The 14,854-nt window shown below is 41.6% G+C and overlaps 1 protein-coding gene across 1 annotated transcript in view; it reads right to left on the bottom strand.

Annotated features, from left to right (window-relative positions):
- Positions 1-14,854, bottom strand: part of LOC117458930 (myotonin-protein kinase) — a 42,989-nt gene that overhangs the window by 19,759 nt on the left and 8,376 nt on the right. Inside the window, exons 2-8 of the mRNA XM_034099679.2 lie at positions 13,820-13,911; positions 13,565-13,648; positions 8,124-8,219; positions 7,857-8,005; positions 7,433-7,526; positions 7,039-7,236; positions 6,064-6,312 (exon numbers count right to left, since the gene is read on the bottom strand). Coding sequence (XP_033955570.1) covers positions 6,064-6,312; positions 7,039-7,236; positions 7,433-7,526; positions 7,857-8,005; positions 8,124-8,219; positions 13,565-13,648; positions 13,820-13,911 — 962 coding nt within the window. The remainder of the gene's footprint in view (positions 1-6,063; positions 6,313-7,038; positions 7,237-7,432; positions 7,527-7,856; positions 8,006-8,123; positions 8,220-13,564; positions 13,649-13,819; positions 13,912-14,854) is intronic.

Genomic DNA, 14,854 nt, shown 5'->3' with positions numbered 1-14,854 from the left:
AACCAGTCCCAGTTAAAATCTCCAAGTAGCACTATTTCCTTGTAGTCTAGTTGTGATAACAGATTTGCGAGTCTTTGACAGCTGAGGGGGGTCTGTAACAGCCCACGACCATGACCTGTTGACCCTTTGCCACTTCTATATTTATGGCTAAAAATTCAAATTGCTTACTGATCGATTTGGAAACTAATGTGGTTACACTGAACTTATTCTTAACATAAATGGCAACGCCACCACCTTTATTAGGCTGGTCGGAACGATACACATTATAACCATTTAAGGCAATGTCAGAGGCCAAAATAGATTTGTTTAGCCATGTTTCTGTTAAAACAATTACGTCAGCGTCAGTCGAGCTCGCCCAGATACGGACAAAATCTAGTTTACCTAACAGACTGCGCACATTCAAGTGGATGAAACCCAACCCAGACCTAGCTTTAAAATCAGCAGGAGTAGCGATCTGACTATTACTACTGGGCGGACCAGGGTTAGGTTTTACATTTCCTGACAGTAATAACAACAACAAAAACAGCCAACTTTTCCTCTTAAACGACACACATACATTGTCATCTACTTTAGAAACACCGGAAAAGTCTGCGAGAGTGTGATTTGAGCTTAAGAAGCAGTCCTGAAGAACCATCATCGCAGGAAAACAAAAAAGACAAACATAATTTGTCGAGCAGATTGACTGTGACAAGGCAACCGGTAATTGTTTGAGCAACACATCCGAACCTTTGCAGGGGATGCCCACTGCGGGTGGCAGAACAGACCTGAATCCAGTAGACTTCTCAGAATGACTAGAGATCTTCTCATAGTCCAAAACAGTTAACAGGCACAGCAGAATCCCGATATGGGCCATTTTCCCAGACCAGCACACAGTATCCGCGATGTTCCTGCAGCAAAATCAGCACAGCAGCAAAGGACAGGCGAAAACAGCAGCGTGGAAGCGCTCCGGTCCCTCCGTGGTATCCCCGGGGTGAAAGCAGGCCTCTGCAACAGCAGAACCAGGACAGGTGGAAAGCAGGCCCCAGCGGTGGTAAAATCCTCCTCCGCACAGCAGCACACGCCCGGTGGAAGCAGGCCAAGCCCGAAGCGTGGATCCACTCCGTCTCTCCGCGACCACTCCGGGGTAAAAACCTCTCCAGTAGATCGCAGATCGCAGATCGCAGGCAGCAACAGGTGGAGGCGCTCCGTCTCTTCGCGACGAGCAGGCCTCCGTAAATCGCAGATCGCATGCAGCAACAGGTGGAGCCGCTCCGTCTCTTCGCGACGTCTCCGGAGGAAAAACACCTCAGTACAGCCGTACTCGACAGGTGGGAGTAGGCCTCCGCAGATCGCAGACAACTAAAACTACTACTTGTAAATGCAGGGATGGCTAAAAGTTTGTCAGCAGGAGAGCTAGATGCTAAAAGATGCTAGATGCTAACAGATGCTATTAATGTTCACGTTCACACAGTCGGTGATTTTTGCCAGCCGTCTTTCCTGAAACGGCAGTTTTCTGTATTTCCTTTATCCTGTAATATGACTTGATTGCTTTAAACTCTGCACACTGAGCTCTGATTGGTCAGCAGGCAGTGCTTTCACTGAGTTGATCTCTTAGCCTGCAACCTAACCTTCTCCGGGGCAGGTTAGCCGCACAGCATAAGTTACCATGGAGCCTGCTAAAAAGAGAACCAGTGTCGTAGGACCGGAAACCCCGAGTTTTCCTTGAAGTTAGCCGGCTAAGCGAAAATCCTGCTTCGTAGTACAGGCCACAGGCCTCAGGTGTGTGTGTGTGTGTTATTGAAGGGCAGATTAATGGTTATCAAAGTACAAATATCCAAAATCAGTTCAGTAACGGTTTTCAAGGGGACAATATGTACTCAAATTGATGGGTTTGGATGATGGGGGAAAACCGTGTCACAGGCTCTTTAAGACCTAATATAAATAAAAGGGTCGTGTTAGAAAACAATTCACTCACAGATTCATAATCATGAAGGTGGAATCTAACTATATCGATAATAATATTTATTGCATCCATGGGTAGAAACATGTTTTTTTCTGCTGTAAAGTTGGGCATTTTAACATGGGGGTCTATGGAAATTGCTCCTTTCTGCATCCAGTCCCTAATGGCCCATGTATGAACTGCAGTGTGTGGCACTTCTGTATTGGCTTCCCGGCTGTTCCCCAGAGTTTGCCGCTTGGACAAACCCCATGATTAATCTTCAAGCTCTGTGATTGGATGTTGGAGTGGCAGTGTGCCAAGGTTACGCCGAGCGTCAAACACAGCTCTATGAAATGGAATGAAACCACGGCAGACTATCCAAAACTGGACTCGAACGGGTCCAGCCCCCCCCCCCCAGAACTACACATGCTTGCTATTGTGTTTCACAACATGTTCTATGGCACGTCTCTACTGGGAATTATAGTTTTAAAAGATGTTTTTGTATTTCCCATAATTAGAAGTTGCCCGTATTAAACTGTGTACACCCCTGGAGGTTTTGGTGAATAAGAACACATTGGTGTTATCACATTTAAAACATATCGTTAATAAATGGGTGAACATTGCTTGTGTCCATAATGGGCAGCAGGGGTGGCACGGGGTGGCAGCTGCCACCTCAGAAAAATGCCTTGCCACCCCAGTTGGCAGCTTTGTTTTGAACGAAACAGTTGTGGCTCATCGGAAAATCTCTAATGTCCGAGTGCAATGTGAATGCAGCACAATATGCCAAGAAGCCTTGTAACCCCTCCCCCGGCCCTGGAGCGAGCGCTGGAAATATGATTGGCGCGATTTCATTTGAAACGAGAAGCATTCGGATCCAAGTAGACGGAAGGAATGAGGGTATTTGCGGTAATTGCGGTCTACAATGACAGAGAAGAGCCTGTCAAGTTTGGCTGTCTCAGCATTGAATCAAAGCGCACCATAGCTTAATCTTATAGAGTTTGTGGAGGCTTTTGTGCTGAACAAGATGGTAAGCGCCACATGCAGCTGTTATAGGCATGCCAACTTGATGCTCTGCTCACGGATGAGTCGATGAGAATAATAAACTGTTAAGATGATGACCTTACGTGTGTAAATATATGGTTGTTCTTTGTGGGGGTCTGCCCCCAAAAACTGTTTCAAGTCCTGAGAAAGTTCAAATAAGACGGTGTGTAAAACTACACTGCCCAGCCAAAAAAAAGTAACCACTTTGATTTAACTAGGCCAGTAGGTAAGGACTTTCCACTGGATAATAACTTACTGCAGCGATGTAATGCATATGTTTTAGCTGAATACAAGTTTTTTACCCTAATTGATGCAGTTAGTCACTTCTTTAATGTTTGTTCTTTCTGATGTAAAGTCAAGGTTGTAACTGTTTGCAATGAAGTTGTGGGGCGCTGAACATTCATCATTAACTCCTCCAAAAAATATAGTGTATTTAATAATAACACTGAATATGTGAATCATAACAGTGATAGACAGATTATAGGAATAATATGATTGTTAATATTATCATATTCATACAGACAAACATCGATGAGACATTAATTAATGTACTTATTGCAGCAGTCTGCATTGATTTGGTACCCCTGCTGGTCTAAGAGTGAGACAAACTCATTCAGTTATTGTTCAGTTAAAATTCATTCAATGATGTCTGCCACCTGATATATTTATATTTAAAGCTTTACTGATGTGCCACAATAATGTTACCTAATGTTATTGAGTTAAAATATAAATATTGTGGATTTCCAAGTTAACATTGATTGATATGACTGCGATTAAATCTGCATATACTTCTGCCAGGGGATGCCACCCCTGAAATTCTCCTGCCACACTCTTGCCACCCCATGAATATTTTTCTAGATCCGCCTCTGATGAGCAGCATTAATGTATGCCCACATGACAGCTTGTTGTTACTTTGTAATTCTACTCCACTACAATTCAGAGGTTAACCTGGTATTTTTACTCCATTACATTTATTTTAGTTACTTTGCAGATTCTGATTAATGATGTGAAATATAGACAACCCTTAAATCAGACTTTGGTTACACCTGAATACAATTCAGGGAAGGTGATTGTGAAGTGCCAACAATCAGGCGAGATATTTGATAGTGGGTGCTTGAAAAGACTAAACATTTATCTGCAGATCTCTATAAAGTATATTCATTACTCGTTATTCTCTACTAATAGTTTAATCAAAGACTGTATATAATTGCTATTTTGCACATCCCTTTCAAGATTTCAAGATTTTCTAAGGTTTATTGACATATCATATACACAACTACGGTGTAGTTATGCAATGAATGAAAAACAGTGCATTACAAGACATCTATCAATATGTGTGTATACCTCCACCATTAAACTGTCAAATTATGCACATTTCTTATTATATCTACATACATCTTATAAGAGTATAATAAATATGTATAATATCGGTTACAATAAGTGCTTCAACATAGTTAACATTGCAGGAAAGCAATATATTAGACGTTAAGTACTTTGTCAGGCTTAATATTTATCTGTAGATACCCCCAAAGTTATTTTCTTATTTAAAAGAAGACCTTAACCAAAAGTATTCCTTAATGTTTAAATAAAGGTTAATTAGTTTTTCTGTTTTGCACATCCTCCTATTAATATCTTTGTACATCCTGCACTAACTGTTTTATTGTAGAGATCACTGAGAGTATCGTCTTGATTTTATATATTCTATATTTCTATCATTGACCTTCTACTTTCCCCCTATTTTGGATGTACTGTACTCTCAAAATCAATAACGTGCTTTAACCACTAGGTGGTGCGGGTTAAAAAACTGTCAAGTATAAAGTGTTAACACAACAAATTATACTTTTTATTATTAGTGTAGGACACTTATGTATGTATACTCATGTTTTCACATAATTTTACAGGATATTGCTGTGTAGAAGTTTTACACATTAATATCTGATTTGTAAAACATCACAGACAGAAAGGTATATCTGTCATTTAATGGTAAGCTATTGAAATTCTGATTCCATAGATGTGTCTCCCATCACCCAAAACCCCTGACCATTCTCTCAACTCGGTATTTACATTCTTTAATTCAAAGGAAATCAATAATAACTTTAAAAACTGCACTGCTATCTACCAATTGGACAAAATATAAAAGTCAGCCGAATTAGTGTTGATACTGCAAGGAGACGTATTGTGTGAAGAGAAGTTGAAGATGTTGTTTAATTGCTGATATATTTATGATCCACGTCACATATTCAGTTTCGGTGGCAGTTCTTCCAGTTTGTCTAGAAGTCTTCTATTCAGGGCTCTATAAATAAAGAACTACGGCAGATGTGTAATATTTAATGCCGCCGAACCGTGTATTACAATGGCGTTATGTGTTGACTTTCAAAGAGAAAAGCAAGTACACTCGGAATAAAGTATTATTTTTTTATTTTTTCGGATTTCATATCGCATAGACACCATATCCGAATGTGCATTGCGGCTAAAACATCCAATCACCGAGCTTCAACCATAGCTGAGGATCTTGGGTAATCAGTTCAGTGGGTGTGTGTCGCCTACGTCTGTTTCCGGTGACTTTATTTTGAAATTCAGTTCCTGACGGACGTCAAAAAAGCCTGATATTATAGAATTAAACAAATAAATAAAAACAAGGAGAATTGTGTGTTATTGTTGAGTAAATAACAGTGTGTTATTTAGAAAAGAATAACAAACTAGAAGGAGAAAAAGTATTCTGAGGCTCTGAGCCCCATTTATTTTCCTTACGGACGGCAAAAAAAGTCAGACATTATACGATTTAAAATAAAAACAATAATCGTGGCTTGATATTGAGTAAGAAAAATGTTTTTATGAACCACACAGCTTCCGGTCTTCCAAGACCCGACCGGACAAAAAGACGTGGTGCAGGCACGAAACATACTACCAGTAGAAATACATTGGTGAACACGAATCAATAGATTAAATGTCGTGACTATAACAAGAAATGCCGTGAGACTGGGTTGATTATTAAGGGTGGACCATTTACCAGGTTTTTCAGCGTGATAACATGTCTACACTTTCTTTCAGACACAACCTAGGTCTCTTCATAAGTGTATGGAAACATTCTCTAAAGACAATACCATTTCACTGAGACAGTCATCCAGGATGTCGAAGTTGGAGGTGTCCGTTGGATTAGACACTTCAGGCAGGAAGGGGGCTGGGAGTTTATGCAGGGAAGCCCAGTCCAGTCCACAGAAGAAGGGATTGTTCCTGAAGTCACTGAAGCCTTTCCTTCCCAGACGGACTTCCCTTTCACAGATGAGCCCAGTGATGAAGGAACGAGCCTCGTCTGAAATCTCAGGGCCAGAAGGAGGGAATTCGAAATACTCCTGGGGATGAAGGCAAGGCAAGGCAAGGCAGGGCAAGGCAAGGCAAGTGAATGAAGCTGAGGAAGACAATGTCTTTTGACATCACTTCTTCAGTTACCACTAGTAGTATAACTACTGCTAAGTAAAAGGGTTTTAAGGAAGTCTTACTCTTGCCTGCTCCTTCCAATCCATGGCCACCTATAGCTCAAAGCTACTAGCTAGCTTAGCCTTACATGGTACGAAATGCTTCTCTGCATTGCTAGCCGGTTAGCTCGTGGTCTGTTGCTCACAGGCAGTATGCTGTCCCATCTGACACTTCTTAAGGTAAGTTTGAAATAATGATTTTTGTTATTGAGCTTGTACTACACAATCTTAAAAATGCTTTCACTGTTTTCAAAATACAGTTTTGAATCATCCTGAAAAGGTACATTTCCAAATGATGACCCATTTTCTGTAAATGTCCCCCTCTTATCACCAGGCTACTTACTAAAGAATCAAAACCAAAGGCTGATTTGAAAATGATTTTATATAATTAGAAATGATTTTATTGCTTTGGCACATTTTTCACATTATTTTCAGACAACTGCAACTAGGCAATGTTCTCCAGCGGTCTGCTAGAGAAATACTCATAGAATGCATTATTTGACTATCATAATCAAGTTTTCATCAAAGCCATATATAATAGAGTAATTATAAATATTTATAAATAATGAAATCTGAAATAACTTTGTCAGCGTGTCAATGTACCTGGAAGTTGAAGATCTTGGCGTATGTTTCCGAGATGGACTCTGCAAAGAAGGGTGTGGTCCCCAGCATCATCTCATAGGCACAGATACCCAGAGCCCACCAGTCACATTCAGGACCATAACCTCCAGCCCCCTCTACGGCCCTTAAAATCTCTGGAGACAAATAGTCAGGTGTCCCTACTGCTAGTGACGAGTGAACCTGAAATGAAACAAGCAGGCCAATTGATTTTAAATACAAATGTATAAGTTCAAGCCAGAATTTCCAATTTGATTTGTTGTTTTAAAAATTCAATCACAAGAAAAAAAATTTAAACATGATTTGCTGGATTTTTGTCATTCTTTTACCCTCTTTAGGGTATCTTTTGTGAAACTTCTAAGAAAGTGTCAACCCTCACCATCCCATCCTCGAGGAGCCTCAGACAGGAACCAAAGTCCCCTAGTCGTATGTGTCCATCCGCTGTCAGCAGGATGTTGTCAGGTTTGATGTCTCTGTGTAAGGAATTGGGAAGAACGGGCCATTGTCATCTCTAAATGTCAGATTTAATTGATATCACATTATTTACCTCCATGTCACAGTCCCAGGATAGAGTGCATACATGTTAGTGTGTAGTCTTAAAGTCCCAGGCCTGATTTGCCATCATAGAAATTAACCGTTTTGCAGTTAAGATCAATATTAGGACCAAGTCTAAAAATGGGTGTGGTCTCAGAAAGGGCGAAAAAGTGTGGACCAACTTGATGGCCCTGTGGCCCAATTTGGCATAGCTGCTGGTGTGATCCCATCGACAAATAGTCCCTAGTTTAAGGAGAAGAATAGTGTACCTGTGTACATATCCCAGTCTGTGGATGGAGTCAATTGCCATGATCATCTCAGCCAGGTAGAACTGAGCCATGTCCTCGTGGATCCGGTCTCCAAACTTACTGAGCAGAGTCAGCAGGTCCCCCCCTACATAGTAATCCATCACCAGGTACTGAGGGAGGGCAGGGTGGATGTGTTGGAAAATAGCAGCAGAATTGTTGTTAAAAGCAGAATATGCTAGCAGTACAAGTACAACATATATACTTGACATCATGTATGTTCATACGCACCAGGTAGTTGTCATCCTGAAAGGCATAGTGCAGCTCTGTGATCCAGCATCGGTCGCCCCTGAGTAACACCTCTCTCTCCTCCTGGTAACACGCTGTCTATGTAAAACACAAACACAAAGGCTTCAAGTAGAAAGACAGATATCCAAATAATTGTCCCACTGAGACACAAAACAAATCATGGACAGTTTCACCATGTGCTTTACTTTAACTTTCCCTTTGTAAGTAATTCATCCAAGCCCAGCCTTTGCAGTGAGAAATCAGCACATATTCTTTGTCTTGTGAATGTGAGAGCAGAGGCCTGTACGACGAAGCCGGTTCAACATAACCTGGATATGTTTGAGTTACCCGGTTTACCTAATCCAAAACAAACGCGCTCTCGCTAAGTGGTCCTACGACGCTGGTTATCAACTCATTAACTCAAGCTAGCGGTGTCCTAACTAGTTATGTGCGCGTTCACATAAAAGTGGCAGGGTTAGCAACATTTGACCAATCACAAACATGGAGAAGCGCACTGACAGCGCAGCGTCATACTTCCTGAATGAAAAGTGAACTTTAATATTAGACAAATATGAAGACGTTAAACTTTAAACATCCATGACTTAAACACTTTATCCAGGATCAAAGCCACAGAGCTGCACTTGCAAGGTGAATACAGCTGGTAACAGAACACGTGTTTGAATGCGTACATTAACAGGTTTATGATATCACTGCCCCGTCTAAGACACGAGTGGATCTGACTTTAATTACATTTGACTTGAGTGTTTCGTCAACTTAATGTGTTGCTTAAAATAATACTTCTGCATACAGTATGCAGGGGCGCCGTAAGGGGGTGAAAAGTTAGGACGATTCTAAGGGCCCGTGACTGTTTGAATGCGTACATTAACAGGTTTATGATATCACTGCCCCGTCTAAGACACGATCTGACTTTAATTACATTTTTTGACTCGAGTGTTTCGTCAACTTAATGTGTTGCTTAAAATAATACTTCTGCATACAGTATGTGACACTGTGAGTGTTGCACGGCCAGATACGGCTCAAGAAGCTGACTCAGATAAGGAAATATATGATACATTATGATGTGATATGCCGCGGACTGTACTGTTACTCTGATCCGGTTACTTATGTTGTGGCAGATATTTAATTAAGCTTTCTTAACGCTAATGTAAAAATAGTCAGATTGCTCTGAAGATGGGAGGTTATATTCTATTTCATTTCATTTCATTTCAAACCTTTATTTATACAAATACATCCCATTGAGATCATTGATCTCTTTTTCAAGGGAGACCTGCTCAAGTAGTTCCACATGAAACATAAAAACTCCAAGACAGAGGAGCTGCGCATCTAAAAGCTGTCTTCCCTAGCAGTTGGCACATTTAATAAAACCACAGCATTCGATCTCAGGCAGTAGCCACTTACAATTTTCCGTGAGATAAGGGAGCAGATGTAGGATGGAAGTTTCCCTAACATGGCTTTGTATATAAAAATGTACCAGTGACTGAGCCTCCGTACAGTTAGTGAAAGCAAACCAGCCCTTGCATACAGGGTACAGTGATGGGTTAATGCTTTACAGTTTGTCACAAATCTCAGTGCACTGTGATACGCAGCATCTAACTTGACCAGGCAATTAGCAGGTGCATTCATATAGACCAGATCCCCAGAGTCCAGCACAGGTACAAAGGTCACAGTGACTAGCCTTTTCCTGTCCTCAAGCGAGAAACAGGACTTGTTCCTGTAGCAGAAACCTAGCCTCACCCTCAGCTTTTTAAGCAGGTTATTGACATGAAGTTTAAAAGTGAGACAATCATCAAGCCAGATACCCAGGTATTTGTAACAGGCAACAACTTCAAGTTTTATTCCTTGCGTAGTTACAATATCTAAAACAGGCTCTGGTGTCTTTTTAGCTTTAGAAAAGAGCATTACCTTGGTTTTCTCAACATTTAAAAGAAGCTTTAGTTCAGAGAGCTGAGTCTGAATAATGTTAAAAACAGCCTGTAATTTAACACCAGCCTCCTTAATGGAGGGACCTGCACAGTACATCACGGTATCATCCGCAGAAAAATGTAAAGTAGCTTCATCCACATTTTCACCTAAACTGTTGATGTAGATGGAGAATAAAAGTGGACCTAAAACAGAACCTTGGGGAACACCATTTGCAATGTTCAACCACTGAGAAGACAGCCCATCAAAGTGAACACATTGGGACCTTTCAGAGAGGTAGTTCACAAACCACCCACTGCATGGCTGGACATGCCTATACTGGCTAGCCTCTGCTTTAAGATGAGATGATCGACGGTGTCAAACGCTTTTGAAAGGTCAATAAACAGAGCTGCACAACTCTGCTTATTATCTAAAATACTCGCCACATCATTTACCACTTTCATTGTGGCAGTGATGGTGCTGTGTTGCTTTCTGAAGCCTGACTGATGTTTAGACAGGATGTCATTTGTACATAAAAACACCTTTACCTGTTCACTCACTAGGCGTTCAAGAACCTTAGCCAGAACTGACAACTTAGAGATTGGCCTATAGTTATTTAATAAGGTGGCCTCCCCTCCTTTTAGCAAAGGCAGGACATACGCTGACTTCCACCATTTTGGAATTGTGTTAGTGCTGAGGGAGAGGTTAAAAAGTGTAGGGAGAGGTTGAGAAATAAAATCTGCAGCTATCTTTAAAAAGAAAGGCTCTACGTTGTCTGGGCCGGCCGGTTTCTTAGGATCTAACTTGGTTAAAGCTTCACGAACAACATCAACAGTAAAAGGGGTAAAACTAAAAGGGTTTTCCAACACACATTTTTCAGAGTCACATACTGTAGTGTTCACAGAAGCAGAGTTAGTGACAGAATCAAACATAGAACCACAGGACACAAAATGCTCATTAAAGCAATTGAGCATAGTAGCCCTGTCCGATATAGAGCCAGATGCTGTGGTAATGCACGGAGGTAGCTCATTACGGATATCACCGGTGGATAACGATTTAATGGCTTTCCAAAATGTTCCAGGATTATTCAGATTCTTTGTGGTTACTGACAGATAGTACTTTGATTTAGCACTTTTGATATGTGAAGTGAAGTGAAGCTATTTCTTAGCTGCCTAAAACGCAGCCATTCTACCTCTGAGCCTGATTTCCTAGCCTTTGCCCAGGCCTTGTTTCTCTCATGAAGGAGACTGGACAGATTAGCAGAAAACCAAGGATTGTCTCGTCCCTTTACTCTAAATGTACGCAGGGGTGCATGTCTATCAATGATCTCCATAAAACCAAGATAAAAATAAGACCATGCGGTTTCAACATCAGCACACAGATCGATTTTATCCCAATCAAACAGATCATGCACAAAACCCTGCTCCACAAAATGTTTTTTGTCTCTCTTAATGATAATGCGAGGTTTAACCTTTTGGACCTTAGTGTCCCTAATTGTGGCTACAACACAGTGGTCACTCAGATCATTTGCAAATACTCCCACAGATGAATATTTATGGAGAACATTAGTTAAAATGAGATCAACTAGGGAGGATTTATTAGGGGACTTAATGTTAGGGCGAGTAGGACCGTCCACAATCTGAGTAACATTTAAAGAGATACAAAGGTTTTTAAAATCCTCTGACACTGCAGTTAACCAGTCCCAGATACACTCTCCAAGTAGCACTATTTCCTTGTAGTCTAGTTGTGATAACAGATTTGCGAGTCTTTGACGCTGAGGGGGGTCTGTAACAGCCCACGACCATGACCTGTTGACCCTTTGCCACTTCTATATTTATGGCTAAAAATTCAAATTGCTTACTGATCGATTTGGAAACTAATGTGGTTACACTGAACTTATTCTTAACATAAATGGCAACGCCACCACCTTTATTAGGCTGGTCGGAACGATACACATTATAACCATTTAAGGCAATGTCAGAGGCCAAAATAGATTTGTTTAGCCATGTTTCTGTTAAAACAATTACGTCAGCGTCAGTCGAGCTCGCCCAGATACGGACAAAATCTAGTTTACCTAACAGACTGCGCACATTCAAGTGGATGAAACCCAACCCAGACCTAGCTTTAAAATCAGCAGGAGTAGCGATCTGACTACTACTACTGGGCGGACCAGGGTTAGGTTTTACATTTCCTGACAGTAATAACAACAACAACAAAAACAGCCATCTTTTCCTCTTAAACGACACACATACATTGTCATCTACTTTAGAAACACCGGAAAAGTCTGCGAGAGTGTGATTTGAGCTTAAGAAGCAGTCCTGAAGAACCATCATCGCAGGAAAACAAAAAAGACAAACATAATTTGTCGAGCAGATTGACTGTGACAAGGCAACCGGTAATTGTTTGAGCAACACATCCGAACCTTTGCAGGGGATGCCCACTGCGGGTGGCAGAACAGACCTGAATCCAGTAGACTTCTCAGAATGACTAGAGATCTTCTCATAGTCCAAAACAGTTAACAGGCACAGCAGAATCCCGATATGGGCCATTTTCCCAGACCAGCACACAGTATCCGCGATGTTCCTGCAGCAAAATCAGCACAGCAGCAAAGGACAGGCGAAAACAGCAGCGTGGAAGCGCTCCGGTCCCTCCGTGGTATCCCCGGGGTGAAAGCAGGCCTCTGCAACAGCAGAACCAGGACAGGTGGAAAGCAGGCCCCAGCGGTGGTAAAATCCTCCTCCGCACAGCAGCACACGCCCGGTGGAAGCAGGCCAAGCCCGAAGCGTGGATCCACTCCGTCTCTCCGCGACCACTCCGGGGTAAAAACCTCTCCAGTAGATCGCAGATCGCAGGCAGCAACAGGTGGAGGCGCTCCGTCTCTTCGCGACGAGCAGGCCTCCGTAAATCGCAGATCGCATGCAGCAACAGGTGGAGCCGCTCCGTCTCTTCGCGACGTCTCCGGAGGAAAAACACCTCAGTACAGCCGTACTCGACAGGTGGGAGTAGGCCTCCGCAGATCGCAGACAACTAAAACTACTACTTGTAAATGCAGGGATGGCTAAAAGTTTGTCAGCAGGAGAGCTAGATGCTAACAGATGCTAGATGCTAACAGATGCTATTAATGTTCACGTTCACACAGTCGGTGATTTTTGCCAGCCGTCTTTCCTGAAACGGCAGTTTTTCTGTATTTCCTTTATCCTGTAATATGACTTGATTGCTTTAAACTCTGCACACTGAGCTCTGATTGGTCAGCAGGCAGTGCTTTCACTGAGTTGATCTCTTAGCCTGCAACCTAACCTTCTCCGGGGCAGGTTAGCCGCACAGCATAAGTTACCATGGAGCCTGCTAAAAAGAGAACCAGTGTCGTAGGACCGGAAACCCCGAGTTTTCCTTGAAGTTAGCCGGCTAAGCGAAAATCCTGCTTCGTAGTACAGGCCACAGGCCTCAGGTGTGTGTGTGTGTGTGTGTGTGTGTGTGTGTGTGTGTGTGTGTGTGTGTGTGTGTGTGTGTGTGTGTGTGTGTACCTCTCCTCGCCTCAGCATGTCCCACTTATTCATAATCTTCAGAGCATACACTTGCTGTGTGCTTCTCATCCTTGCCACAGCAACCTGCAGCGGTGAAGATTAAGAATAACGTGAAGTTTCAAATGAATAACAGACCTTGTCACTGCTCGTGAAATAGGAAGACATTTGGGTAAATAGAGTGTAAACGCAGATACTTCAAAATGCTTGATCAGATCATGTTAATATGAGACTTTAAAAAGTATCACTCCTGCTCACCTCACTGAATGTGCCTCGGCCAATCACCTTCAGGATATGAAAGTCTTCCCTTTTGATGCGAGTCCTTCTCACCTGCCTCACCAGGGGCTCGGCTGTGATTGGACGAGAGAAGGGAGAGATTGTTTCATTTTCATGATATATTGTAGCTTACAAATAAGACAGGACAAGGGATCCGATCGACCAGGAACATGACAGATGGTAACGCAGAAATGTTTTGTGTCTTTAAGGATGGAAGGACTTAAACCTCCTAAGCACCCACAGTACCACAGTTGAAAAAACATATCCTTATCCTCAATTTCATACAAGGAGTTCAGATGGGTCATTTGAAACCCTGCAGGCTTGATTTGTTTGTTTGATTGTGCTAAGCCAAAATTAAATAAATAAGTAACTTAATAAATATATAAATAAATAAATAAACACATAAATAAATAAATCATGTATGCAATTAGGTATGTTACATGAAAATTACATCAATAAAACAAATGGTATGACATTTTGCGGACTGAGCTTATTTGTTTTCTTGCAGTAAGACATAGATGAGAAGATTGATAGAATTACACTTACTTACAATCTAATTTACTCTAACACTTACTATGAAGCAAGATCTAGCACATAATTAGCATCACTTAGATAACATTAACGCAGCGTCCGCACAGCAGCGTGCGTTGAAGCTTGCCGGCGGGCGTGTCTGAAAACTTTCCCGAAGAGAAAACTCACCAAGTCCACAATGCATGATTTATATATATAAGAGGAAAATAAACAGACAAGAGACAATGTTTTATGCAGATTTTTTGCTGCATGCTGGCTTAGCTCCATATGTTCTATAATCCTCTTCCTCTTAGCCTTTCTTTGTTTTCACTTTAACTTTAGTCTAGCAGCCAGGTAACACATAGAACACAAAGGCACACAGTCTCAATCAGGTTCAAAAATCACATTTGAAATACATCAAGTGACCCTAGATGATGTCATTGCTAAAACCATCATCATCTGCCCCCAATATAAATAAAAGCAAAATGAATAAACAGACAAGACATA

Source organism: Pseudochaenichthys georgianus, chromosome 14, assembly GCF_902827115.2.
Source record: "Pseudochaenichthys georgianus chromosome 14, fPseGeo1.2, whole genome shotgun sequence".
Lineage (NCBI taxonomy): Eukaryota > Metazoa > Chordata > Actinopteri > Perciformes > Channichthyidae > Pseudochaenichthys > Pseudochaenichthys georgianus.
The sequence above is the reverse complement of the archived record's forward strand: the minus strand, read 5'-3'. Positions and strand labels throughout refer to the sequence as shown.